The following is a 25,920-nucleotide window of genomic DNA, read 5'->3' as shown; positions in this document are numbered from 1 at the left end:
GTCATCAGTCCGCGGCGGCGCGGGAAGTGACGACGCTCCGGGCGCGCGCCGGGCGCTGTTTCTCCTCAGGCTCCGGGACCGGCGGCGGCGGCGGCGCAGGGGTGAGTAGACGCGGGCCGGGCCAGGTGTGGCCGCGCAGGCAGGCGCCGTGCGAGCTTCCGGGCCCGACCGGGGCCCAGGGAGGCCGGGGGGACCGTTGGCGCGCGACACGCCGACTCTCCCGCGCGGGGCTCGGCTGTGCGGAGGTTGCGGGCCCAAGGGGTTCCCGCGCCCCCCGCTCGCCTGGCCGAACCGCAGGCGTGCGTGGCTGGCCCCGAGGGCCCCGGCGCCGTGCGCTGGGGGCAGGTGGCCTTGCCAAGGACCATCTCCCCCGTCTAGCCCCGCCGGCCACCTGTAGTGGAGGGCGCACCTGTCAAGTGCCCCGGGAGCCTGTCACCGGGTGGCACCAGCTGGTTGGTGGTGAGTGTCGGGCCCCGAGCCACGACCGGACAGTCTGCACTGCGGTTAGTCCTTGGACAAAGCCGCGGGTGCTGTGGTTTCGGTGACACGACTTGCCCACGACGCGACAGTCGTGACAGAAAAGGCATTTTTCAGTCGCCACCGAAGCACTCCAAAGCGCCCCGTCTTTCGGGTTTGGAGTCGGGAAAGCATCCCACCCGAGCATCCCACCCGAGCTGGCCGTGCGCTGAGGTGGTCGGGATTGTTTTTCTCTTTGCAGTGTTTTAACTCAAATGGGGGATGAAAAGGACTCTTGGAAAGTGAAAACCTTAGATGAGATTCTCCAGGAAAAGAAACGAAGGAAGGAACAAGAGGAGAAAGCAGAGATAAAACGCTTAAAAAATGTAAGCAGTGTTTTTTTTATGTCGGTGGTATTCTTAAAGGAGATTTAATGTCTTTGCCCTCATTTTTCCATTAGAACAACGCTTCTTCGGTGAAGTTCTTTTGTACTTCCAAATGTCTCAGGTGAGCCCAAAGTCTATTCTAAAAATTAACAAACACACGCAAATGCCCAGTTTACATTGAAGTCAGTTTGATAACCCACTAAAGCTACATCTAGATGAGACTACGTGGAGATTAAAGTATCTTTCGACTTAAAAGATCAATTGGATTAGTTTTTCCCCCCCTCATTTCATCTTCAGTACAATCACAATACCCTTTCTAAGCGTTTTTAACATCGTAGAAAGTTGCCTTGAAGTAATAATTACCTGTTTCTTGGTTGGCATACATACTCAAAAAAAATGCTTTTTAGTAATCTGAATAGAAATTGGGAAAAACACTTCTTTGCTAAGACATTACCCAAACCATTCTGAAGTGTTTTTGAGCACTCTGTGACACAACATAAATTATGTGACGTGAAAAATAGCTTTAAAGCACAATTTTGACTCATGTAAGCAACTAACACCCTTGGTTAGAGTCTCATGCCCTTTGTGGAATATGCCATTTAAAATTTCTCTTCTCAAGTTTTGGGTTTCAGAGGATTGTGATTTTTAACATCATGAGACTTGGGTGACAGCTTTTTTTATATATATAATTCAGTTGGTTCATTCAAAATGGATATGAAGGTTTTTTTTTTAAATGTTGGTAAGACTTGGCTGATTTATCGTTTAAAATTTGGTTATCTTGGTGGAAAATGACTGTTTTTCCCTTTGTTTCTTAGTCTGATGACCGGGATTCCAAAAGGGATTCCCTTGAAGAGGGGGAGCTGAGAGACCACCGCATGGAGATAACAATAAGGAACTCGCCGTACAGGAGAGAGGACTCTATGGAAGACAGGTAAGTGAAGGCACAGGAAGTGAACGGGCCCACATGTTGCAGATATACATTTTTGATGAGACACAGCTAAGCTTCTTGCTACTGGCTTCAGTGGGGCTTTGAAGAAGCATGTGGGTATGAGTTTAGGTTTCCCTTGTGGTTGAAAGTGATTGCTCTGGGTGTGCAGGTCAGTAGCCATTGCTGCCTGAAGTTCTGTACAAATAAGCTGAGTGGAAGGCCAAACGATACTCTGAGCAAGGCTGTTAAGTAGAAATGTTGATACCAGATTGCCTTCAGACATTTCTTCCTTTGCTGCCATCCCTCCTAGTTTACTTTTCTTCTGGTTTTCATCATCAGAAATTAAAAGTAACAATCGGAAATTCCTGATACTAATGAGAACAAGCCTAAGATGTGAGTTCTCCGGAGGTTTTGACCAGATAGAATCAATGGGCCATGCCCTTCCCACAGCCACTGAATCCATTGCGACTCACAGTGACCCCGTGTAAGGTTTCCAAGAAGGCAAGTCTCTACTGGAACAAATAGCCTCCTCTTGGCTCCCTTGAAATGCTTGGTGGGTTTGAACTGCCAACCTCGCAGTTAACAGCTCAACACTCACCCAACAACAGCCCTTAGAATCAGTTGAAGATACTCTCAGATGACTTTTTGAAATCATTAGGGTTGATGAAAATTACAGGACCTTGTTAAAGATTTAGAAAGCACCTGCCGTTCGCTACAGTTTTGCTATTGCCTTGTCTCACTTGCACCATGGTGAAAACACGGGCATCCACCAGCCCCCAAAGCCTCCTCCCGCTCACCTGTACTTCTCATTGCAATCGATTTTAAGCATACAAGTTTGGCTTAAGTTTTACAAATGAATGGTTTCACAACGATGATGCAGACTCGACCTTATTCATCTCCTGAGCCCTACCTTCTGAGCTCAGGCAACACTGTAACGTGTGAGCAGTCTGTCCACGTGACAGGCCAGCCTCAGTTTTTTTTGTGCTTTGCTTTATTGCGCCTCCAAAGTTACGTTGTCCTTATTTTTTATATATTGAAGGGTTATAACAACCACGAGTTGAGCCCATCTGTCAGCACTATTTTTCCAACGATGTTTGCTTGTTTTGTGTCTGTCATATTTTGTTAATTCTCAGTTTTTCCAACTTTTTCATAGAGTTATTGCATACTTAATAGACTACTCACTGCCATCGAGTCTTGCTGACTTACAGCGACCTTATGGGGCAGGATAGAACTGCCCCTATGAGCTTTCGGAGACTGTGAATCTTTTTTGGGGGGTGGGGGTGGGTGGGAGGGAGACTATAAGTTCTTACTAGGGTAGAAAGCACTGTCTCCAGCAGAGCAGCTGGAGGTTTTAACCTGCAGAATTTGCACGTAGCAGCCAACGTAACCACTCAACCACCAGGAATTCTTTTTAATAGACCCCAGTAGAATGGAAAACATATCTTTTATGTGCACATGACTGCTTTATTGCTGTAGCCTGGAGCTGAACCCATGATATGCCTGTAATTACTTTCTATAGCCCGATGTGTCGCTGTTGCTTTTTCAGAGGCGAGGAAGATGACTCTTTAGCTATCAAGCCACCCCAGCAAATGTCCCGGAAAGAAAAAGCTCATCACAGGAAAGATGAAAAGCGAAAAGAGAAACGTAGGCATCGTAGTCATTCAACAGAAGGGGGTACAGACGTATTTGTTTTCTTTTATATTATGTTCAAGGGTTGATTTTGTTTATGAGAGAAGAGACCGAAAAAAGTGCTCTCGAAACAAAAACTTAGTATAGCTCATCCTGAATACTCCTCTTCCCTTCGGGTGGTATGGCTTCCTCCATTGTATTGCTTATTTGACATAGCATTACCTTAACTCAATACACCTTCTGACGCGTCTGCGTAAAACTGGTAAACACCAACTAAAAGTGATCCTCTGGGTTTGGCTAGAATTAAATCCTATTGTTGTTAAATTCAGTTGGTTAAATAACATTGTTTTGTGATATAGAAGCCCACTAAAAGAACCACAGCTTCATTCTGTATTCTCCATGAAGTGTGATTTTTTTTCTTTTAATCTTTTATCGGGGACTTGTACAACTCTTATCACAATCCATACACACATCCATTGTGTCAAGCACATTTGTACATAAGTTATCATCATCATTTTAAAAACATTTTCTTTCTACTTGAACCCTTGATATCAGCTCCTCATTTTCCCCCTCCCTCATGAGCCCTTGATAATTATAAATTATTGTTATTTATTCATGTCTTACACTGATGGATGGCTCCCTTTACCCACTTTTCTGATATCTGTCCCCTAGGGAGGGGATTACTGTATATACTCGAGTATAAGCCGAATTTTAAAGCACATTTTAAATGCATTTTTTGTGGTAAAATTAGGTTTCTTGGCAGATATTCTGGTTGGCTTATACTCAAGCATGTACGGGATATATAGAGAATTGTGATTGGTTCCCCCTTTCTCTCCCCACCTTACCCTTGCCCTCTTGGTATCACTACTCTCATTATTGGTTTTCAGGGGTTTATCTGTCCTGGATTCCCTGTGTTTCCAGCTCTTATCTGTACCCATGTACATGCTCTGGTCCAGCCAGATTTGTAAGGTAGAATTGGGGTCATGATAGTTGGGGGGAGGAAACATTAAAGAACTAGAGGAAAGTTGTATGTGCTATACTGCACCCTGACTGGCTCGTCTCTTCCTTGTCACCCTCTCTAAGGGGATGTCCAATTGTCTACAGATGGGCTTTGGGTCGCCAATCCACACGCCCCCTCATTCACATCGATATGAGTTTTTGTTCTGGGTCTTTGCTGCCAGATCCCGTCGACACCTCATGATCACACAGGCTGGTGTGCTTCTATGTGGGCTTTGTTGCTTCTCAGCTAGATGGCCGCTTGTTTACCTTAAAGCTTTTAAGACCCCAGATGCTGTATCTTTTGATATCTTTTTTTTAATTTGATCCTGATACCTCCTGATGCCTTATAGGATCCCTTGAGTTTTGTTTAGTGTTTGTTAATCAGTTTAACATAAAGTCTTTAAATATTCCTTCTGGACCTGGCCAGTTCAAACATGGGGTTTGGAAGTTATGTTTCTTTGCATGACACTTGCTGTTTCTCTTAGGGAAGCATGCTAGAGTGAAAGAGAAAGAGAGAGAACACGAGCGTCGGAAGCGCCATCGAGAAGAGCAGGATAAAGCTCGCCGGGAGTGGGAGAGACAGAAGAGGAGGGAGATGGCAAGAGAACATTCCAGGAGAGAGAGGTGAGGGGAAGGGCTGGCTTGGATGTGGAGCTTTTCTTCGGCCCTGATGGAGCAATGAAAGAGCCAATGAGAGTGCCACACAAACATGAACTTGTCCACATGATGTGGGTTTGCTGCAGGTGTATGTGAACATACAGTCAGCTGTGCGGTGTTAACCACAGGCTCTCCTGCAAGAAACAAGCTCGTGAAGACAGCAGTGGGCACGAGAAGATAACGAAGGAGCCAGAAAGCTTCCTCAGGACAGAGGCCTGTGGGACAGGGGAGATACATTATCAAGAACCAGGCCAGGAACAGGGTCCCTAATCAGTGCCAGAAACCCAGCCTCAGTGGGGTATGGCTGGCCAGGGAGGTACACGTAGGAAGAGGCTGGTGTTCTGAGGTAGTAATCTGACCCAGGAAAAGCGTGTTGACCCCAGTGTTTGTTGGGCCTGTGCGTTAAGTTCCTTTACAGGAAACACTTGAGAGTTGGCCTGCTTGTGTCAGCCAGAGGGAGGTGAAAAAGGAGAATGCCGCTGACCATTCCTACCCTCAAGGACTGGACAGGATGGGCTCTGCAAGAAATACTAAGAGGAGTGTGTGTTCTCGTTGGTTCAGGGGTTGTGGGAGAAGCCGAGCCCCCCGCAGGTAAAGGTCTGAGATCAATGGAGGGAGGGCTGAGCCTGGAAAGTATTCAGCTAGCTAGCTTTAAACACCTGCAGTTTATCAGCTCTGTGCTGAACAGTGTGCAGTGCATGGGCAGTTTGAGAAAAACACAACCACAGCCTGTCATCGAGTTGATGCTGACTCATGACAGACTCGGCATGAGAACTTTCCACCGAGCTGTCCCTGGCTGGTGTTTCAGTAGTAGATCACCAGACCTTCCTTCTGAGTTGCCTCAAATCTCCATCCTTTGCATTAGCAGCCAAGCTCACTGACAGTGTGTGTGCCACCAGGGATGCTGTAGGGTACTAGTGATGCTTACTTCCGTGCCTTTATTTCCCCTTCTTACCTTTTACCTCTGGCTAAGATTTCCAGCACCATCCTGAGTACGAGTGGTGATAGGGGCATGCGTGTCTGGTTCCCAGTCACAGGGTAAAGCTTTCAGTCGCTCTCCATCAAGACCAGTATTGGCTGTTGGTTTTGTGTATATGCCTTTCATTGTGTTGCGGGACTTCCTGGTTACTCTTATTTTGTTGAGTGTTTTTAAAGGAAATAAGTGCTAGATTTTGTGAAATAACTTTTCTTCAACAGTTGATAGTATTTTGTGGTTCTTTTGCTTTCTTTTATTTATGTGATGGATTAGTGATTGTGTTTATAATGTTCTGAATCATTCTTGTAGACCTGGGGTGAATCCCACTTAATCATGATGTATTGTTTTTTTTTTTTTATTTTTTGATGTGTTGTTGGATTCTTTTGGCTAGCATTTTATTGAGAATTTTTGTGTCTGTGTGCCTAAAGGAAACAGCTCCATAGTTTTCTAGTGATATCTTTTTCTTGTTTAAGAAACCCTGGTGGCATAGTGGTTATGCGTTCAGTTGTTAACTGCAAGGTAAGCAGTTTGAAACTACCAGCTGCTCCTCAGGGGAAAGATGAGGTTTTCTACTCTCGTAAAGAGTTTTTGGGTTTTTTTAATAATTTTATTAGGGGCTCATACAACTCTTATCACAATCTATACATACATCAGTTGTGTAAAGCTCATTTGTACATTCATTGCCCTCATCATTCTCAAAACATTTGCTCTCCACCTAAGCCCCTAGCATCAGCTCCTCATTTTTTCCCTTTCCTTCCTGCTCCCCCCTCCCTCATGAACCCTTGATAATTTATAAATTATTATTTTGTCATATCTTGCCCTGTCTGATGTCTCCCTTCACCCACTTTTCTGTTGTCCGTCCCCCAGGGAGGAGGTCACATGTAGATCCTTGTAATTGATTCCCCCTTTCCAACCCACTGATCCTGAAACAATCATCCACCTGGATTCCCTGTGTTTCCAGTTCCTATCTGTACCAGTGTACATCCTATGGTCTAGCCAGATTTGTAAGGTAGAATTGGGATCATGATAGTTTGGGTGGGGGTGGGGGAGAGGAAGCATTTAGGAACTAGAGTAAAGTTGTATGTTTCATCGTTGCTACACTGCACCCTAACTGGCTCGTCTCTGCCCCGAGACCCTTCTGTAAGGGGATCACCAGTGACCTACAAATGAGCTTTGGGTCTCCACTCCGCACTTCCCCCCTCATTCACTATGATACGAATTTTTTATTCTGTTGATGCCTGAAACCTGATCCCTTCAACACCTCGTGATCGCACAGGCTGGTGTGCTTCCTCCATGTGGGCTTTGTTGCTTCTGAGCTAGATGGCCGCTTGTTTACCTTCAAGCCACTAAGACCCAGACGCTGTATCTTTTGATAGCCGGACGCCATCAGCTTTCTTCCCCACAGTGATAATTCTAGTCTGCCCTACAGGGTCGTTATGTGTAGGAATCAACTGCATGGCATTGAGTTTGGAGTTTTCCCTTGTTTGGGTGCAGTAGATGATTTGGATGCTAACTGACCTGCTCTGGCTTCCTTCTAAGAAGCAGAGATGAGATGGACCTCCATTCTCCATCCTTTAGTGAGACACCAACCGTTTTTCCCACAGTCGGGATTCTTTGTTGTAGTGACCACACAACTCATAGATAATACTCACAATTAAGGGGGTTTATTAGGAAAGTGAATAGGTTACCACAAGTCAGGATCAGCAGTCAGCCTACAGTCATCCATTGGTCGGTCCACAGCCACATTTCTCCATCGCTTACGACCAAGTCTCGCTCTGGTCCTCAGTCTCTCAGCCATGTGGTTCCTTGGCCTCTGCCTTCCGGGGCCAGGAAGCCCTCCTGTCGCTCTGTCTCACAGTCCACAGTCTCGGCATTCTTCCTCTTGCTCTGTCCACTTGTCTTCCTGCCAGTCTGGTGCCTCTGGTCGCAGCGTCCACCACTTCAGACAGCGAGCGTGCTCTGCCAGTGGTCCTGAGCTTGCTTTCTGCTGCTTCAAAAGTTACTCATCCTTCTCTCTGGGTGGTGTAGAGGGATGGGGTGGGTCCAAGGAAAACTGACCAATCCCTTCTTTTAGTGTTAGTCACACCCTATTTATTTGCATAGTCCCACATTTTATATAGAAACTTGGTAGAAGAGCCATCCTAAGAAACTTTACTCCACATTTGGTATTAGGGTTATGCTACTTCATAAAACCAATGAGCGTAGTGAGTAGGACTACTAACCACACGGGTTGCAGTTCGAAACCACCAGCTGCTCCTTGGGAGAAAGACAAGACTTTCTACTCCTGTCAAGAGTTAGGGTCTTGGAAATCCACAGGGGCAGGTTTACCCTAAAAGTCTGAGTCAGTGAGAACGAGTTATTCCAGTCCTGTCTGTAGTTGAATTAGTCTCCACGTTGCTGTGAGTGTTTGCTCGAATTGACCAGTGAAGCCATCTGCATTTGTTAGGGATCTGTTCAGATTTCTGCCTCTGCCTTGGTTAGTTTCCGAAGCATGTTTCTAGATGTTTGTCTATTACTTGTAGGTTTTCAACTGTGTTAGAGTTCATTACAGTATTCTGCTAACCTTTCAATTTGTGATGTCACCCATTCCATTTCTAACTCATGTTATTTGCATATTTCCCTCTGGTAGATTTTCCAGTGGTTTGTTGCTTTTGTGAATCCTTTCCAAGAACCAGCTTCTAGGCTTGCTGACTTTTTTCTGTTGTTTTTCTATGTTATTTACTTATGTTCTTTGTGATTACTTCTGGAGGCTGGAGGCTGGCTTATTCGGTGCTCTCTTTTTCTACTTGTCGTGTTAGGTTAATGTTGATTTGGGTTCTTGCTTTTTTCTATGCCCATTGCTGTCAATTGCTGTCTGCGTGCTGAAGGGATTTTTGCTTTTGTTTTAAATCATTTTATTGGGGCTCATATAACTTATCACAATCCATACATTCATCCAATGTGGAAAGCACATTTGTACATTCATTGCCGTCATCATTCTCAAAACATTTGCTCTCCACTTAAGCCCTTGGCATCAGCTCCTCATTTCCCCCCTCCCTCCCTGCTTCCCGCTTCCTCATGAGCCCTTGATAATTTAGAAATTATTATTTTGTCCTATCTTACCCTGTCCAACGTCTCCCTTCATCCACTTTTCTGTTATCCATATCCTAAAGGTTTTGATGTGCTGTATTTTCATTCTCATTTGAGTCAGTGAATCTTTATTTCATTTTTTATTTCTTCTATGACCCGGTAGTTTTTAAGCAGGATGTTTTTCAGTTTCTCTGTAGTTGGTGTTTATCTCCCAGTCCTCCCATTGGTTTCTACTATTGCCCTGTTGTGATATGAAAAGATGTTTGGTAGTCTGTCACTGTGTTTAAATCTCTAGAGACTTGCTTGGCAGTCGTTCCTGGAGAGAAGAGTGTTCATGTGGGCTAGAAGAGAATGCCCATGTGCTGCTGTTAGGTGGAGTCGTCTGCACATATCTGTGAGGCCAAGCTGCTTAATTATAGAGTGTATGCTTCCATGTCTTTGTTGAATTTCTTCAACAATGAATTGCCCTCATTGGAAGTGGTGGATTAACGTCTTTCACTATTGTGTGTTGGGCAGGACTTGTGGTTATAGCTGAACAAGATCAACCAGTCTCCTCAAAAAGCAACTGTGAAACTGGTTTAAAATGATAAAGATAATGTGAATCAACAGTACAAAGGTCATATCTGACTCTGGCTACACAAGGGGAGAGGGAGAGCCCACCTCCTCGCCAGCCCAAGACCAATTGCTCTGAGGCATACAGAAAACCACCGCTGCTCCACGGCCGTCCTTGTGTGCCCTGTTCCAACAGCAGCCGCTCCTCCAGCGCACTCAGCTTTTCTGTCATCTCCTGCAGTGGTCACACAGAACTCTCAGGAAATACGCAGGGTTTTAGGGGGGTTCTTTGTAGGGAAGTTAACAGACTACCACAGGTCTGAATTAGGAAACATAAAGGGTGGCGCAGTCATTGGTCCATAGCAGCACCTCTAGCCAAGTCTCTAGCTTTCTGCCTCTCGGCCACATAGTCAGGGGTCAAGAAACTGGCCGGCTGCTCTGCCTCGCAGCCTCGTCGTCCCCGCAAGGCTGGGCCGCTATATCTCATGGCTTCCTTGACATGGCCTCTTCTATTGCTGCAGCATCTGTTTTCTCTGGTCTTGGCCTCCGCTACTTAAGACAGAGATCTTTGACATGTTTCACTGGTGGCTCTTCCCTGAGAGTCCTGGAATTTCACTCTGTTTCCAAGATTGCTCTTAAACCCAGAGCAATGGCTTTGATGGGATATAGGTTTTTATTTTCTCCCAAGGAAACCACCTCTTAGCAATGTGGAGACTCAGACTATATCCCATTTTATCCTTCAAAATGAGATTAAAAGCACACGTGCATAAGGGATTATAGCTTGAAGGGCCATATTAATTGGCTACATCTGAAAACTGTATCTGGAAATTGACCACACAGTTGTCTGAGAAGCATCTACACTTGAAATGCTGCTAAGAAAGCAGGAATCTGTGGTAGGCGAGCTTGGGAAGCTGCTCCCCTAAGCCCCTCCACCCTTAGTCAGGCCATGCAGCTGCTCTGTCACCTCTGATGGGGACGCTGGGTTTGGAGCAGCCAGCAACACCCATCCCACCCAGGAGCGTTTTCAGTGGAGGCGATGAGAAAGGGGTTGGGGTGACTGTTGATCACTGGTATGGGTTACAGTTGGTGGGCTTGTTTCTGCCTGAAGCTGTGCACCTGTGCTGCAGAGGGTGGGAAGAATTCAAGCGGCCACACGCTTCGGGTGCACCTGGAAGTTGTCAACAGCAGAAAGTCCAGGGTGGACTCAAAGACAGCCTGAACTTCACACACACACACACACACACACACACACACACACACACACGAGTTTCAGTCTCGTAAACTCACAGGGCAGTTCTCTGCCCTATCCTTTATAGTTGTTATGAGTTGCCATCACCTCGATAGCAGCAAGTTGAGTTTTGACAATTTAGGAGGATAAACAAAAAAATACTCTTCAGAATAATGGCTGTCAATCTTTCAAATTTGATGAAAAATAGGTAGTATATTGGGCGGCACTCAGTTTTATGTAGGATAAATAAAGACATCCACTAACTCGCCAAACAGTTCAAAACCAGAGAAACTGACTCCCAGAGAGGGAGCATTCCAGTGCGAGCAACAGCCACAGTGGAATGACAGATTCAAACTTCAGATCTAGCTAGACTCCTCACTGAAGTGAAAGTGGGAAATACAGATCGCTCCAGGTAAACAGTGGGGGAATTGCGAAAAGGCCTGCCTTTTCATGGAAGTGATCCCAGAGACTTGAATCCGGAAGAAGAGGCGAGCCCTGGACACAGGAAATCTGTAGGTTAAAATATTTCTCATATTTTTTTCTCATATTTTATACAAGATGCATTGTGAACAACAGCAAATACTATAACTATATTGTGTAATTGCCAAAATATGTGGATTGTACAAAGGAGGAAATAGAGCGAATGGGAATCAGAATTTCTATATTTTACCAAAATTTACTATTTCACAAATAGAGATGCATAATCTATTCTCTAGAGGTGTACGTCAATGTGGAGCTGCCAGAAAGTCGAGGTGGAATCAGAAGAGTGGGAACGTGCATGAGGAGATAACCTTACTGATCTCAGATAGCTCTTGGTGGAAAGGCCAAGAATCTCTGAGACCTGTTTTCTTATATTACTGACTCTGCATCAAAAACTACGGGAATGGGAATCCCAGAGAAGAGCGTGTGCCTGGACCCAGAGGCAGGGGTAGAGCAGGAGGGCGCTGCGTGGTTTAAAACCAGGAAAAGTCTGTGTCGGGGTTGGGTCCTTTCCGCAGAACTACTCTCTTGGGATAGAAACCGAGGAGTGGGACTGTGGGAAGATGACTAGAGGAGATGATACAGCCCTGCTTGCTGACTGAAAAGAACCGGAAGCGATAAAGGGCTATAACTTCCAATGTAGACGACAACTCAATGTAAAGAAAGCAAAACCCCTCCCAGCCGGCCCAGTAGGTAAGTTGTCGAGTATGGCTTCGTAATGGTGCTCGTGGAAGCAGTCAAGGGATGAAAAGATGCATCTGTGCACAGACCTTTAACACGTCAACGAGCAAGGAGTGTTACTTTGAGGACTCTGGTGCAACAGACCCAAGCCATGGTGCTCTCAGTTGCCTCGAAAGCATGGAAGTTGAATATTCAGTAAGGAAGGCTGAAGAAGAATCAGAGCATTTGAATTCAGGTGCTGCAGATTGAAAGTGCCGCAGGTTGCCGAGAGGACAAAGTAACATGTCCTGGCAGAACGCTCCTTAGAAGCGAGATTCACTTTCACAGACTTTGAACGTGTTATCAGGAGAGGCCTGTCCTTAGAAGAGGACATCATGCTTTGGTTCTAGCCCATAATTACTCTCTTGGTATATAAACGGAGAAGTTGGATAGTGAAAAAGAGGAACACCTTCGACACGATGCACTGACATACGGGCGGTGTGGGTGACAGGCCCGGGCGGTGTTTTGTTCTATTGCAACCAAGGTCACTGCGTTTTGTTCTATTGCAACCAAGGTCACTGCGGGAACCGACTCCAGGGCACCTAACCACAGCAAATACCCATGACACACCCTGGCCGGCTGGAAGCCAACATGCCTCCTCCGTGTGGAAGCGGGGCTGTGAACAGAGAAGACTGAAGGGACAGTGGATGCATTTGAATTACGGTGTTGGCCAGAGTATTGAAAAGACCATGGATTCCTCAGTCCTGGAAGTAGTCAGAGTAGTCCTAAGAGACAGGGTGGAGAGACTTTGTTTCACCCACTTTGGACGTGCTATCAAGAGAAAGCAGACCCTCCTGGAGGAGGACTGTCATGCCGGGTTCAGTAGCGTGAACAAGAGGGAGACTCACCAAGATGGACTGCAAACAGCAATGGTGAGGATGGGACATGACAGGCATTGTTTTGCTCTGTTGTGGACAGGTTTACCAATTGGAGCCAGCTCTATAGCATCTGGCAACAGCAGAGATAGAAAAATAACTTTTTTAAAGTACAAGAAAAGGTATGCAAAAAATGCTTCTTTTTTTTTTTAACAAAAAATACATTTAAGAAGCAACCAAGAACAGAAAAAAGTGACAGAGACCGCAAACACAATGAGCTTAACAGCCAACATAAGTCTAGTTTGGTAGATATATAATTGTCAATTTGAGGATTGAGAGTGTAGGGGTGGAGTCTAGCTTGTCCATCAGATCATAGCCAATGAGGCCTCTCTGTGGGCATGGCCTTCTGAGAATTCTGGGAAATCTGTTACTTCCTCCTTGGAGGCTTGAGACACCTCTCTCTCTGCCCCTCCCTGGGAGACATTGCCGCTGACGGGACACATGGGACTACACTAGTGCCCTAAGTTGGAGAAGCCACGTGGACCTGCCCTGATGCAACCAGGCCTCTGAATCTGGAGAAGCCACGTAGAGACCCCTGCCAGCGCTGAGATGCTTACAACGCCACTGGACCCAAAGACTTTCTAGCTGCTGGCCTGTGATGGTCTTGCATTCGGCATCATTGCATGTGTTTCATGAGTCTGAGGAAGATTTTATAGATTGGTATCGGGCTTAAGGACTTGGACTGGACTGGGTTGGGATGCTTTCTCAACGTTCAATTCTTCTGGTATATAAGCCTCCTCTTATACACATTTGCGTGTCCATGGATTTGTTTCTCTAGTCTACCCAGACTAACTCACCCAGTTGTATTTATAACTGCCTTTACTGTCAGTGGTCTGTACCACAAACAAAAGACTTTAAGACAATATATATTATAAGCAAGGAAAGATTTCATAAAAGAAGCCAACATAGGGTAGAGTGATGGACACGATTTTAGCTTTATGTGCATAACAACCAGAGAATTAGGTAATTCTTTGATGGGAGTCAAAGAGACAGTGGTTAACAACGGGCTGCTAAGGCAAGGTAGTCAGGGAACTCCGCCAGCCCCTGGGGAGTCACTCCGTGACTCATTTGTCAATGAGAATACTCCGGGAAAATAACAACAGAAACCATCAAGGCTCCAGAAGACTTGAAAATGACCCTCTGACAACTGAGTGTGACGGAGCTGGACCGCACTCCACCCCGTGCGGAGGACCTCCTTCAGGGCCCTGAAAACCAGGCTCCAGCTAAAAAGACTGAAAATTGGCAACGTATGTTACTTTGCCATAAGAGAGAATAATTTCCAAAGTCAACCATAGGAATCTGGAACAGTTCTCAGCTATTTGGAAAGTAAACAGACCATTTCCAAGCAGCCTAGATTCAAAGAGGAAACTTTAGGGGTAAACAAAGTATTTTGAACTTGATGAGCATGAAAACCCATGTCAAAACTCAAGACTGCAGGTTCGTGGCATTTAGAGTGATGTGAATGACTGTAAACATATCAGAAAAGAACATTCTAAAATCAGTAACGTCAGCTTCCAGTTTTTGAAGTTAGGAAAAGAAAAGGCAAAGACGGGAGTAATCAAAGGTTAGAGGGCGAACCATGTAGAAAACAAGTAACATACAGTTCCTCATGTTGTGACCCCCCCCCAACCATAGAATGATTTTCATTGCTACCCAAAAAAAGTGCCCCCTAAATGATTCACTAATGAATCCTGTCAAATACTAGAAGAAATAATGCCTAAAACGTTCATCGCAGGAGGTTGAGGGAACATTCCCCACTGGTATTTCTAGGTGCCCTAGGACTTCCCCTGAGTGATTGCCCGGGGGGCTAGTGAAGAAGCTCTGGTCACACCGTTAATCACTTGGTAGTTAGACAAACCCGCCCCGCCCCACCCCATCTACTTGAAAGAAGAAAGAGGAGGCCATGTGTCTCCAGCAATGAGGTGTGGTTTTGTCTGGCAACATAACTTTGTTTTGTCGGAGGTTTCCTTGGCAGCCATGTTGCTTCCGTTTGAGGCCCTGGGTGCCCCCCCTGGAACTCACAGAGCACTTGGTGGTCAGGAAGGTCGAGCATCCCTGGGGACCAGGAAACTACATGGCTCTCCCTCCAGGACCTTCACCTCTACGTCTCTTCCTTTGTGTTCTTTCTGGTTAACAACATTATTGCTTGATGTAAATATAGATAATTTTCATGAAATATGACTCATTTCAGGGACTGGTGTCTACCTATTTGGTGATGTGAAGGGCTGGGCCTTCTTTTTTTTTGTGGGGGGGCATACAATGGGCTGGGCCTTCTAATGTGTGTGCTGTGACCTAGCCCTGGGCAGGGCTGGGAGGGAGGAGAGAAGTGGAGGGAATCCTATGAACTGATACAGCCCTGGGGGGCGGGATCAAAAAGTCACTTGGACCAGCTGTTGATGAGGATGGGAAATTGGGAAGTGTGGACTGGCTCCAATTCCTGGTGGAATTGGAATTATACTGATCCTCCTCATGCAATTGGCGCTGATGTCCCCAAGGTGCTCGTTGTTTAGCCCGCAGGAGTTCCCCTTTCTAGCTCATGTTTGGATTTAGCTGTCAGGTTGTCCTTAGCTGCTGCTGAGTTGGCTTGTGGTTTCCTCAGGGTGGCTGGACCTGCTGAGGGGCAGGGTTCTCAGCAGAGCTCTGAGCCTTTGGCCTCCACTGAGGCCTCTGGTGTCCTCGCAGCAGTCGGCCCTCCACTGACAGGTGGTGGCTGGGCAGGCGTTGAACCCAAGCCTCTCACCTGCAAACAAAAATTCTCTCACTGCCCCCTCTCTTGGGACATGAGCATTAGCTGGGATAGAGCCCGTCTAACTCTTGGGCCTCCTGTATGTCAATGAGTGGCATTTCCTGTGCCCCAGGTGACGTGTTGCCTCTTCCCCGAGGTGGCATCCCACTGCTCTTCACCTGTGTCACATTAGTTCATGCTCCTCTGTGACTCCAGGGAGGGTGGGTGGGTGGAGGCTTGTACCACCTACCTGAACACCCACAAGTGGGGCAGGGTCCAGCTGGATCACACATTCGAGCCTGGTGGTGCCTGTCACACCTTCCCCAGACACAAGCCGGCTCCATCTGTAGCTCTCTGGATTGACCTTGACCTGTCATGCCCATGTCATGCCCATGGGAGAGGTGTGTCAGAGGAGCTACACTGTTGGGGTGGCATCATGTGCAGGACCTGGGGCTCACAAAACAGTGCTGCTGTGGCCTTGAGTTGTCTGCTCTGAAATGCCTCTGGCCAGTTCTAAAGGGGAGCCTGAGAGCTGGGGTCAAAGGAGTCTCTGGCTTTGGTGCTTCAGGGACCGGCTGGAGCAGCTGGAGCGAAAGCGGGAGCGGGAGCGGAAGCTACGGGAGCAGCAGAAGGAGCAGAGGGAGCAGAAGGAGCGTGAGCGGAGAGCCGAGGAGCGGCGCAAGGAACGCGAGGCACGCAGGGAAGGTAGGGGCTGGGCCGCAGGGCCTCCACAGGAACTCCCCACCAGCGAGCCTGTGACAGGTGGCACACATAGGCGAGGTGCTTAATGATAGGATGGGGACCTGCTCCAGGTCCGTGTAAGTGGCTGCCTGGGGTGGCCAGTCCATGTCCTGGAAGGGACCTTGGCAACCCTGGCTGCTGCTTTCCCACTCCTATCTGACTGGGGCCATTCGGTCTGGAGACCCGTTTGACCCTCAGGGGGGCTCACGGCCCTGGGCTCCAGGCCTTCTGGCCCCGTGCACACACCACTGGCCATGAGAAGTGAGGGTGACAGAGCAGACCTCGGTAGGAGCCCAGGGAAGGGGGTGGGGGCTGCAGCCTGTTCTGTGGGTCCCCCAGGGTCGTCAGCACACCACCGCACGATGCGGGAGGAGTATGGGGAGAAGGCGAAGGCCAGCCACTGGAGCCGCAGCCCGCTCCGGCCACCACGGGAAAGGTTCGAGATGGGCGAAGGCCGGAAGCCAGGTGAGGCAGCGGGGGTCTCCATGCACTGCTGTTGCCTGCGGTCACAGCCACCTGAGGGTGCAGTCACAGTCAGACTGTGAGCGATTTCTTCTGCCTGCCCCTGGCTGAAACATTGGTGAATGGTTCTTTCCGGAGCGTCTCTGGGTGTGTGTGAATGAGCGATGGTTCCCCCGCATTGCAGCTACTGGCTCCGTGACAGGTGCTGTAAGGTGTTGGACACTGCGCTTGTGTATTGAAAAACCGTTTGTTCTGCAGTCAAGGAAGAGAAACTGGAAGAGAGAGACCCCCTCTCTGACTTGCAAGACGTCAGTGACAGCGAGAGGAAGACCAGCTCGGCCGAGTCCTCCTCAGGTAGCCGCGCACCTGGCCCGGGCCACCCCTCCCCTCGTGAGGGCCAGGGCAGCGGGCTCACCTTGCGACTCTGGGTCCATCCTCAAGCGGAGTCAGGGTCCGGCTCGGAGGAGGAGGAGGAGGAAGAAGAGGAAGAGGAGGAGGAGGAGGGGAGCAGTAGTGAGGAGTCCGAGGAGGAGGAGGAAGAGGAGGAGGAGGAGGAGGAAGAAGAGGAGACGGGGAGCAATTCTGAAGATGCTTCCGAACAGTCTGCTGGTGAGGAGAAGGCGGTGGGCTGTGGGCTGTGGCCGATTGGCTAGGAGTCTGGGTGTTACTCGGAGGATCCCATGGGAGCCCAGCATCACGACTGAGATGCCTCCTGCTTCCTGTCAGCGAAGCGGCCCTTGCTCTGCCTGTGTAGGGGTGGGTCTGGCGCATATCACTGCACGCCTGGCTCCGGTCACCTGGGTGGACGCCTGCTTTCTCTTGCAGAGGAAGTGAGTGAAGAGGAGATGAGCGAGGAGGATGAGCGGGAGAACGGAAACCACGTCCTCGTTGGTGAGGACTCACATGCATGCTTGTCTGCCGCCCTCTCTCGACCCATCCCTGAGTGGCGGGGTGGGGATGGGGGACGGGTCTTCCGGGAGTTCAGAGTCCTCCTCAGGGTAGAGGGGGACGAGGGTCTTGGCAACAGGCTCATTCCTGGTTTTGTAATTGGGCGGCCTTTGAAGTTCCAGAGTCACGATTTGACCGAGATTCCGGGGAGAGTGAGGAAGGAGAGGAAGAAGGGGGTGAGGGGACCCCACAGAGCAGCGCCCTCACTGAAGGAGACTGCGTGCCTGACTCCCCTGCCCTGTCGCCCATTGAGCTCAAGCAGGAACTGCCCAAGTACCTGCCTGCCCTGCAGGTCAGTCTCTGCTGCTTCCCCAAGCACAGCAACGTCCTATGTTCCTGGGGAGATGCTGTGGAGAATATTCCATGGGGCAGACACAAGGCCCACCAGTGTGCAGGCCACAGGGACATGGCGTGGGCATGACAACCAGGTGCTGTGAGTTCACCTCTGTGGCCCTCCAGGCCAGGTCACCGCGCCCTGTTAGTTGTTCTTAGCCGCACTGAGCTGGGCAAGGAAGGGCCCTGAAGCCTCAGCAGTGGAGCACAGGAGAGCTTGTTCCTGCCTTTGCCACCTCATGGCTAGGTGGGAGAGACCTAGGTCAGCAGGCAGGCAGGCAGGGCTGGTGCTGGGACCCTTCTTTGCAGATCAGCGATGAAACATGGCTGAGCTGCACAGGGAGAGCCAGGGGGCTGGGCCGGTTCTGTTCCTTAAAGAGTAGGCATGGGAATTGCACAGAGGTTTGGTGTTGGGGGGAGGGGGGTTGGCACATGGCAGCCCTGAATTTTCACACTGAAGTACCATTGGGGTATGTCGTGATAGAGTGGCTCTGCTCACAGAAGTAGACGTGTGCTTCCGGCCCCTCCCAGCTTACCCTGGCACACCCCAGAGACACCCCAGGCTCTGCAGTGCTGCTCTGTGGGCCTTCCCTCAGCCTCTCGTTCCCCCTAGGGCTGCCGGAGCGTGGAGGAGTTCCAGTGCCTGAACAGGATCGAAGAGGGCACATACGGGGTGGTCTATAGAGCAAAGGACAAAAAGACAGGTGAGCCTGGACCTCCCTCTGAGCAGAACTCCTTTTGACTGGGTGGGCGAGCTGGGCCAGAGTGGGTGAGCATAGCCTGGTATCTTTTAGCTCGGGCTGCTTGCTCTCCAGAGACGAGTTCCTGCAGACAGGCACCGGGAAACAGGGATTGCCCTGTGAAGACCTGGGAGCCGAGGGGCTGCTGAGTGCAGGCCTCTGATTGCATCCCTGCAGACTGGGTGTCCCACCTGCCCTGTGCACCCGTCTAGTATCAGACTCAGTGACTGGCACAGTCACTCTTGCTGGCAGCCCTCCCTCCACCCTTACCCCCTTGTGCTCTGGAAAGCCAGGGTGATGTGTGTGGCAGGGACCATCGGTATATTGATACCGAGGTTTGCCGGCTTCTTGTGCCCACTGATAGTGACGGGTGAAAGAGGAAGCCATTTCATCTGGTTGGGGCCAAACATGGAGAGAGAGGGACCCGGGTTTCTTCTGTGCAAGTGCGGGTGCCCAGCTGAGCTGAGGGTGCTCTCCCTGCCACCAGCACTCAGTCACAAAGCAAAGGTCCTCCACCTGATCTGGGAGGGCGTCTCCTCAGCTCTGTGTGTGCACTTTGTGCAGATGAAATTGTGGCTCTGAAACGGCTGAAGATGGAAAAGGAGAAAGAAGGGTTTCCCATCACATCACTGAGAGAGATCAACACCATCCTCAAGGCCCAGCACCCCAACATTGTCACTGTCCGCGTAAGGCTCTGCTCGCTCCACAGCCCAACATGCCCTGTCACCTGGGCTGGAGGCTCGGGTCCCCCAGGCTGACTGCACCCTCTGTTTTGTAGGAGATTGTTGTGGGCAGCAACATGGACAAGATCTACATCGTTATGAACTACGTGGAGCACGACCTGAAGAGCCTGATGGAGACCATGAAGCAACCCTTCCTTCCAGGTGCCCGCCTCCCCGGCACAGGCTGTGGCCACCACAGCCGGGGCGTGACGTGGGATGGGATGGCTGTGACTCAGATACAGGCTGCTTTGTTATGAGGGTGGCATCCCTTAACTCACTCTTCAGGGGTTAGTGGGTTGGGTGTCGGAAGCAGGGGCAGGTAGGCCCTGGTTCCTGTCCTCAAATTCCTCAGTGTACTCACACTATGTGGACATCCTAAGGCCAGGCCCTGTGTGTACTATATCGGGGGAGGGTGGTAACCCACCTGTCTCCACCCCCTCACCCCCAGGGGAGGTAAAGACCCTGATGATCCAGCTGCTCCAGGGGGTGAGGCATCTACACGACAACTGGATCCTGCACCGAGACCTCAAGACATCCAACCTGCTGCTGAGCCACGCCGGTGTCCTCAAGGTGCCCCAAGCCCCTCTGCTACCTCCCCCGAGTGCCCCGCCCTGCTGCTGCTCGGCCCTGCCACAGCCCTTCCCCTCTGCTTTCCAGGTGGGTGACTTTGGACTGGCCCGTGAGTATGGGTCTCCACTAAAGGCCTATACCCCAGTTGTGGTGACTCTGTGGTACCGTGCCCCGGAGCTGCTGCTGGGTGCCAAGGTGAGTGTCCATAGGGTCCTGGGGGTGGCCAGCCAGAGACCGCTGGTCTCTGAGCTGGCTGACCACCAGGTGTCTGGCCCCCACAGGAGTACTCCACAGCTATTGACATGTGGTCTGTGGGCTGCATTTTTGGGGAGCTGCTGACCCAGAAGCCGTTGTTCCCTGGGAAGTCTGAGATTGACCAGATTAACAAAGTGTTCAAGGTGAGCTATGGACAGGGTGGAGCAGGGCTGTGGTCAGCTACAGCAGGGCCAGGCTGTCCTGAGGTGTCCCCACTTCCTAGGACCTGGGGACTCCTAGTGAGAAAATCTGGCCTGGCTACAGTGACCTGCCGGCTGTTAAGAAGATGACGTTCACCGAGTACCCCTACAACAACCTGCGCAAGCGCTTCGGGGCGCTGCTCTCTGACCAGGGCTTCGACCTCATGAACAAGTAAGTCTCTAAGTCCCGCCCTCAGTGCTGTGCTGCATTGCCACTTTAGGCTTGCCCTGTGCCCAGCACAGCCCACCAGTAGTCCCTGGCCCCCCCACCTGATGGCCAAGTACCTGTCCTCAGGTTCCTGACCTACTTCCCTGGACGGCGGATCAACGCTGAAGATGGCCTCAAGCACGAGTATTTCCGAGAGACCCCACTTCCCATTGATCCCTCGATGTTCCCCACGTGGCCTGCCAAGAGCGAGCAGCAGCGGGTGAAGCGAGGCACCAGCCCTCGGCCGCCTGAAGGGGGCTTGGGCTACAGCCAGCTGGTGAGGGGCAGGGCTGGGGGCCAGCAAGGGGCATCATGGGCAGGAGTGCTGTGCGGGCAGGGGTGGGATTCTCACCGTGTACTGACTCGCTCCCTAGGGTGACGACGACCTCAAAGAGACTGGTTTCCATCTGACCACCACAAACCAGGGGGCCTCCGCCGCAGGGCCTGGCTTCAGCCTCAAGTTTTGACCTCAGTGAATGCAGTGCCCCCCCCCCCCCCCAGGGGCCTGGCTGAGCAGGGATGAAGGTTCCCATTGGTGAGGAGAGCGGCTTGGCGGTATCCAGACTGTGGCTGCAGCTCCGAGACTCAGGGCCTGCTGGGCCGAGAAGCCAGGCACAGAGCTCCGTTTCTGTTCTTACTTTGTTTCCCATGGTTTATTTGTATTGTTTTTGGCTTGTAAATTTGTAGAATTAAATCATATTTTCCTTGTTGTAGAGGGAAAGATGGTGGTGTTTTTTCAAGTGGATCCAGTTTCCTTGAGGGTCCCCAGCATGTTCAGGTTGCCTTCTCGTACACTCAACACATGTGCACGCGCACACACACACACACACACACACACACACACAGCTAACTGTGTGAACACAGGCCTCAGCCAGTCGGAACTGGTGATGTGGGAAGGGTTTTTTTCTCGATTCATCTGCAGGAGCCTGCAGAATGGCATCTAGATCGAGTGCCTTCTTGGGTTCACCCAACTCGGTGGTCCAGGTGTGCCTGGCCCCTGCCCAGACCCCTAACACTGTGCACGGGGCTTATCCACTTGGTTGATGGAGATTTAGACGTAAACTCTGAGGAATCGGCTCTCAGGTGTCTTAAACTCAGTGTCCTGGCAGCTGGCCCAGAGCTGCTTACTGGAGGGTGGCCCCTTGGCCTGAGGCAGTTCGTGGTGGTGTCTGTCTGACCACATTGCTGACACAGCCCCACCTCCACCCTCTCCAGTACCATTACCAGGGGACACTGGCAGATGGAGACCTGGCACTGGGGTGGAGAGTGGCTGGTCTGATCAATAGGGCACCAGTTTCTGCCACTGGAATGGTCTCGGGGCTCCTCCCCTGTCTGTTCAAGTTAGTCAGCAGCTAGACAAGCAAAGGGATCTGCTCAGTCCTGATCCTGCCCACTCCTGCTGATGCCTGTCTCTGCCCACACCCTGTGACACAGCTGCCCAAGCCCCTGCCCAATGCCTCCTTCACCTTCTCCAGGCAACAATCCCTGGTGCTTCTGACCCCAGCTGTGCTGCCTCAATTTACCTCACCATGTGGAGTAAGCCAGCTGGGGAAGCCCTTTCCCTGCCACATCCTGAGCTCAGGAATTGTAAGGGAAGGGGGGCTGTTCCAGCCTGTAGGCACTCACCAGGCCCAGAGTGCCCACCCACAAAGAATGGGCAGAGACGAGCTCGTAGAGAAAGTGCTTTATCAGTCCGTCCCCTTCCTGTGGGCACACTAGCTCCGCACACGGACTCGCCAGGAGTATGTGGTGAGCACCTGCCGGTGCCTGCGCACCACGCACGTGTAGGTGCCCTCGTTGATGGCGTTGGCGATGATGCTCAAGTGTGCCTCCCCGAGCGCCAGGTAGCCAGGGTAGGAGAACTCCAAGGGCTCCTGGTCCTTGTACCAGCTGCAAGGGGATGAGGGCCGGCAGCTAGCTAGGCTGCCCACCTGCAACCCCACCCTCCAAGACGTGCCCTCTGACTTCCAGGGCAACCCACTCCGCAGCACGTACTACACTTTCCCCTTCTTATGCAGGATCTTCTGGCCACAGCGGAAGGTCATGTTCCTGCCTTCAGGCACCAGCCTGGTCTTGGTCCTTGGGGGTGGTGGGGTGGTGGCCACCGTGGGGAAGGGGAACTCTACCGTGGGGCAGGGAGGAGTGCCACCTCAGTGTCCGTACCCCCCCCCCACCGCCCCCAGGGCACACTAGCAGGTGCCTCGCCACCCCTCTGCCCTGACATCACCATAGCAAAAGTCGCAGCTGCTGGGACACAGTCGCTTCATAAGCCTCTGGCGGGCATCGCAGAAACCCCTCCGTGCCCAGGAGGCACACACGAAGAGTCTGTCCAGGCAGCCTGAGGAGGGCGACCTGGCTTACAGCCTGCCCCCACCCCTCCTGGGCCGCCCCCCACCTCCAATCCCGCCCCCATTCACCATAGAGCCGGTGCAGCCCCCACATCTCGTCCTGCGACAGCGCCTTCCAGCCGCGCAGCGTGGCGTTAAGGTGCATGAGGGCCCGGCCGTGCTGCGAGTGCATCAGGCCCAGCGCGTGACCAATTTCGTGGGCTGCCACGTGCACCAGGTCCGTGAGCCACACGCCTGCAGGCCCCAGGAATCAGCATTGGGAAGACCCCCAGGCTGGCCAGCCAGCGCCTCCAACCCGCTGACTGGCTGGCTGTGCGGAGGAGGAGGCCTCTCCTCCGGAGATAACAGGCTGTGACTCCGGCCCCAGGAATGCGGCTCAGCGGCCTCAGCGGTCACGGGCTGGGGGTGGTTCCAGGAGCTGGAACCTCAGGCCTGTGCCTCTCTCCCAACTGCCCCCCCCTCCCTACCCTCGCCTCGCAGCCTCCGGGTCCTGCCAGTTTGACCCTAAACCGCCACCACCCGTTGTAGCCCCACCCCTAAGTAGTGCCCGACGGCTCCGAGCGGGGACAGCACGGGTCACCTTTCTTCCAGCTGTAGCGTGTGGGGCCTAGAACCCAGTACTCGCTGTCGTCGAAGTGAATGCCGCCGTGCGGGGGGAAGAAGGCGTGTGCCAGCTCGCCCGTGGGGCCGTCGAAGCAGTGGTGCAGGGCCGAAGACAGGCAGTCCGTGTGGTTGATGGGGTAGAAACCTGCGGGGAACCCGGAGCTGAGCGGGCTGCGGGCGGGGCTGGGCCAGGGCAGGGCAGGCGCCCACCTATGCGGAGGTCGCTGGGCTGCTCGGGGGCCACCTCTCGGAAGCTGAAGGGGGACACGTCGCTCCACATGCGGAAGGCGGCAGCCAGGCCCCGACGGGTATCCCTGGGACTCAGCAGGTTCCGTGGGAAGGAGAGGATCCTAGCGGGGGAGGGAGGGGTGATGGGAAGGAGAGGGCCCTGAGGAGGTCAAGGTCAGGGGCAGCGGGAAGGAGGGGCTCCTGGGAGGACCTCAAGGTCAGGGGTGGTGTGTCAAGGTGGGGCTGACCCCAGACCCAGGGTTCACACCTGTAAGTGAGGTTGAAGTGGTCCCAGCGCAGCCTGGCAGGGGTCAAAGTGTAGCGGCGTCTGCGGGGCCCCGGATGGGGTGGCGGGCTGGAGACTGGGGTGGCAGGGACACCTGTAGGATCTGGCGCGGCCATGTCTCCCTTCAAGAGAAGAGAGTGGCGTGGGGGCAGGCAGGAGGGTCCCTCATCCCAATGCTGGAGGAGGGCCTGGGGCTTCAGGTATGGACTGTCGCAGAATCTTCGTTTGCCTCCCCCACCCCACCCCAATGGGCTTTCCTTGAACACAAGTGATAAAATGGTTACCTAAACTGGGCAAGAATCGAATGGGCGGGGCTGGAGCCAGACGTGCTACTTCCCTCCCCTCCTCACGGACACCTTCACCCCGCCCCACCCTGCCCCAGCTCCAGGACACACCCGCCGGACCTCTTTTCGGGACCCGCCCAGCGGGCTGCTCTCACCTGCGCTGCGGGGATCCCCGGCAGGGCCAGCAGCGCCAGCGCGGGGAGAAGGCACAGGGCGCCCAGGACAGCTCCGAACCAGCGGCCCAGCCCGGGCACCCCCAACGCCTCCGAAGGGGCCCCGGCCCCGCGGCCCATGGCGATGCGGACTAGCTGTCTGGCGGGCTCGGGGGTGGGGTGGGGGCCCCCGCGCTGCGCCGGGGGCGGGGCGGCTCGGGTTACAGGCCCCGCGAGGCGGGAGGGGGCGGGGGGGGGGTGTTAAGGCGCGGCCGCCCAGAAGGGAACCAGCTGGCGGCCCGCGGGCAGGACGCCGCGCCACTACAGCCTGGGCAGCGGGGACCAGGCCCCTGTCGTCGAAGGCAGCGGCTTGGGAAGCGGCTGTCAGGAGGGGCCGTCTGGAGCGTTTGGGGGGGACCCCAAGGCGTGGAGGCTCGGGTGGCCAGTGGCTCAGGCTTGAGGAAGGGTCCTCTTACCCGCTGAGGGCTGAATGACCCAGTGGCTTTCTCTCTAAAGGGAACCACCCCATCCCAGGCACCAGATGAGACAGGGGCTCAGTGGGGCCGGCCCAGGACTCGCGGTCCCCGCGAGAGCAGAGGGGAGGGGAGGCAACCGCTGAGTGTGGGGTGGCTGACAGGGCGGAGAGAGGCTGGGGCGGGAGGGGGACGTGGGGACGTGGCATTAGGAAGGATCCCAGAAAGGAGCGCAGGGAAGGGGACAACCAGAGGCACAGAGGGGCGGATCTGGGGTGGGAGGACCCCCAGGTGGGCGGTGCGGGGGAGGGGGACACAGGAGTCCCTGAATGCTGGCTTCTGGGCAGAAGGGCCTCCGGATGGTGGGGAGAAAGAAGGGGGAACTGAGTTGAGCGGGGCATCTACAACTGTCCAGGTTGAGGGGAATGAGGGGCTGTGCTGAGCCCCCCTGCCCCAACAAGATCAGATGCCTCTGGGCAGGCAGAGAGCCCTGGAGGGCAGGAAAGACTGCAGGAGGGGGCCAGAAGGGGATGCATCCAGTCCCCTCCCTTCTTTGAGCTCCATCCTGGCCCTAGCAAGGGTGACAGCGTAAGTCTGGCCAGCGGGGTCAGAGCCAACAGCTGGCGGGCAGCCTCTGGGAGGCGGATGGCGGGTGGTTCTTGGAAAGCGCTGCGGGCTTCAGCTCAG

General features: G+C 52.3%; 2 protein-coding genes across 8 annotated transcripts; one reads left to right on the top strand and one right to left on the bottom strand.

Moving 5' to 3' along the window:
• Positions 1-21,580, top strand: CDK11B (cyclin dependent kinase 11B). 6 transcript variants are annotated; one of them, XM_075550066.1, is made up of 20 exons: positions 1-101; positions 719-842; positions 1,658-1,773; positions 3,317-3,414; positions 4,884-5,022; positions 16,249-16,385; positions 16,761-16,886; positions 17,142-17,237; positions 17,325-17,492; positions 17,709-17,774; positions 17,948-18,123; positions 18,778-18,868; positions 19,469-19,590; positions 19,683-19,788; positions 20,075-20,196; positions 20,284-20,391; positions 20,478-20,594; positions 20,675-20,823; positions 20,947-21,136; positions 21,234-21,580. In XM_075550066.1, exons 2-20 carry the CDS (start codon positions 732-734, stop codon positions 21,324-21,326), a joined length of 2,331 nt encoding a protein of 776 aa, XP_075406181.1. In that variant the 5' UTR covers positions 1-101; positions 719-731; the 3' UTR covers positions 21,327-21,580. The 6 variants fall into 6 exon arrangements, with proteins under 6 accessions (XP_075406181.1, XP_075406162.1, XP_075406152.1 ...); XM_075550047.1 differs by having other exon boundaries at positions 3,317-3,444; XM_075550037.1 differs by having other exon boundaries at positions 17,142-17,492.
• A 965-nt stretch (positions 21,581-22,545) lies between these two features.
• Positions 22,546-25,433, bottom strand: MMP23B (matrix metallopeptidase 23B). 2 transcript variants are annotated; one of them, XM_075538072.1, is made up of 8 exons: positions 24,764-25,430; positions 24,307-24,446; positions 24,021-24,160; positions 23,788-23,955; positions 23,277-23,441; positions 23,087-23,197; positions 22,855-22,981; positions 22,546-22,749 (listed from the first exon to the last, which is right to left on the bottom strand). In XM_075538072.1, exons 1-8 carry the CDS (start codon positions 24,899-24,901, stop codon positions 22,575-22,577), a joined length of 1,164 nt encoding a protein of 387 aa, XP_075394187.1. In that variant the 5' UTR covers positions 24,902-25,430; the 3' UTR covers positions 22,546-22,574. The 2 variants fall into 2 exon arrangements, with proteins under 2 accessions (XP_075394187.1, XP_075394196.1); XM_075538081.1 differs by lacking the exon at positions 23,277-23,441 and having other exon boundaries at positions 24,764-25,433.
• Between the last annotated feature and the right edge of the window lie 487 nt (positions 25,434-25,920).

Source organism: Tenrec ecaudatus, chromosome 1 (assembly GCF_050624435.1).
Source record: "Tenrec ecaudatus isolate mTenEca1 chromosome 1, mTenEca1.hap1, whole genome shotgun sequence".
Lineage (NCBI taxonomy): Eukaryota > Metazoa > Chordata > Mammalia > Afrosoricida > Tenrecidae > Tenrec > Tenrec ecaudatus.
Note: the sequence above shows the minus strand (reverse complement) of the source record. Positions and strands in the feature narration are given on the sequence as shown.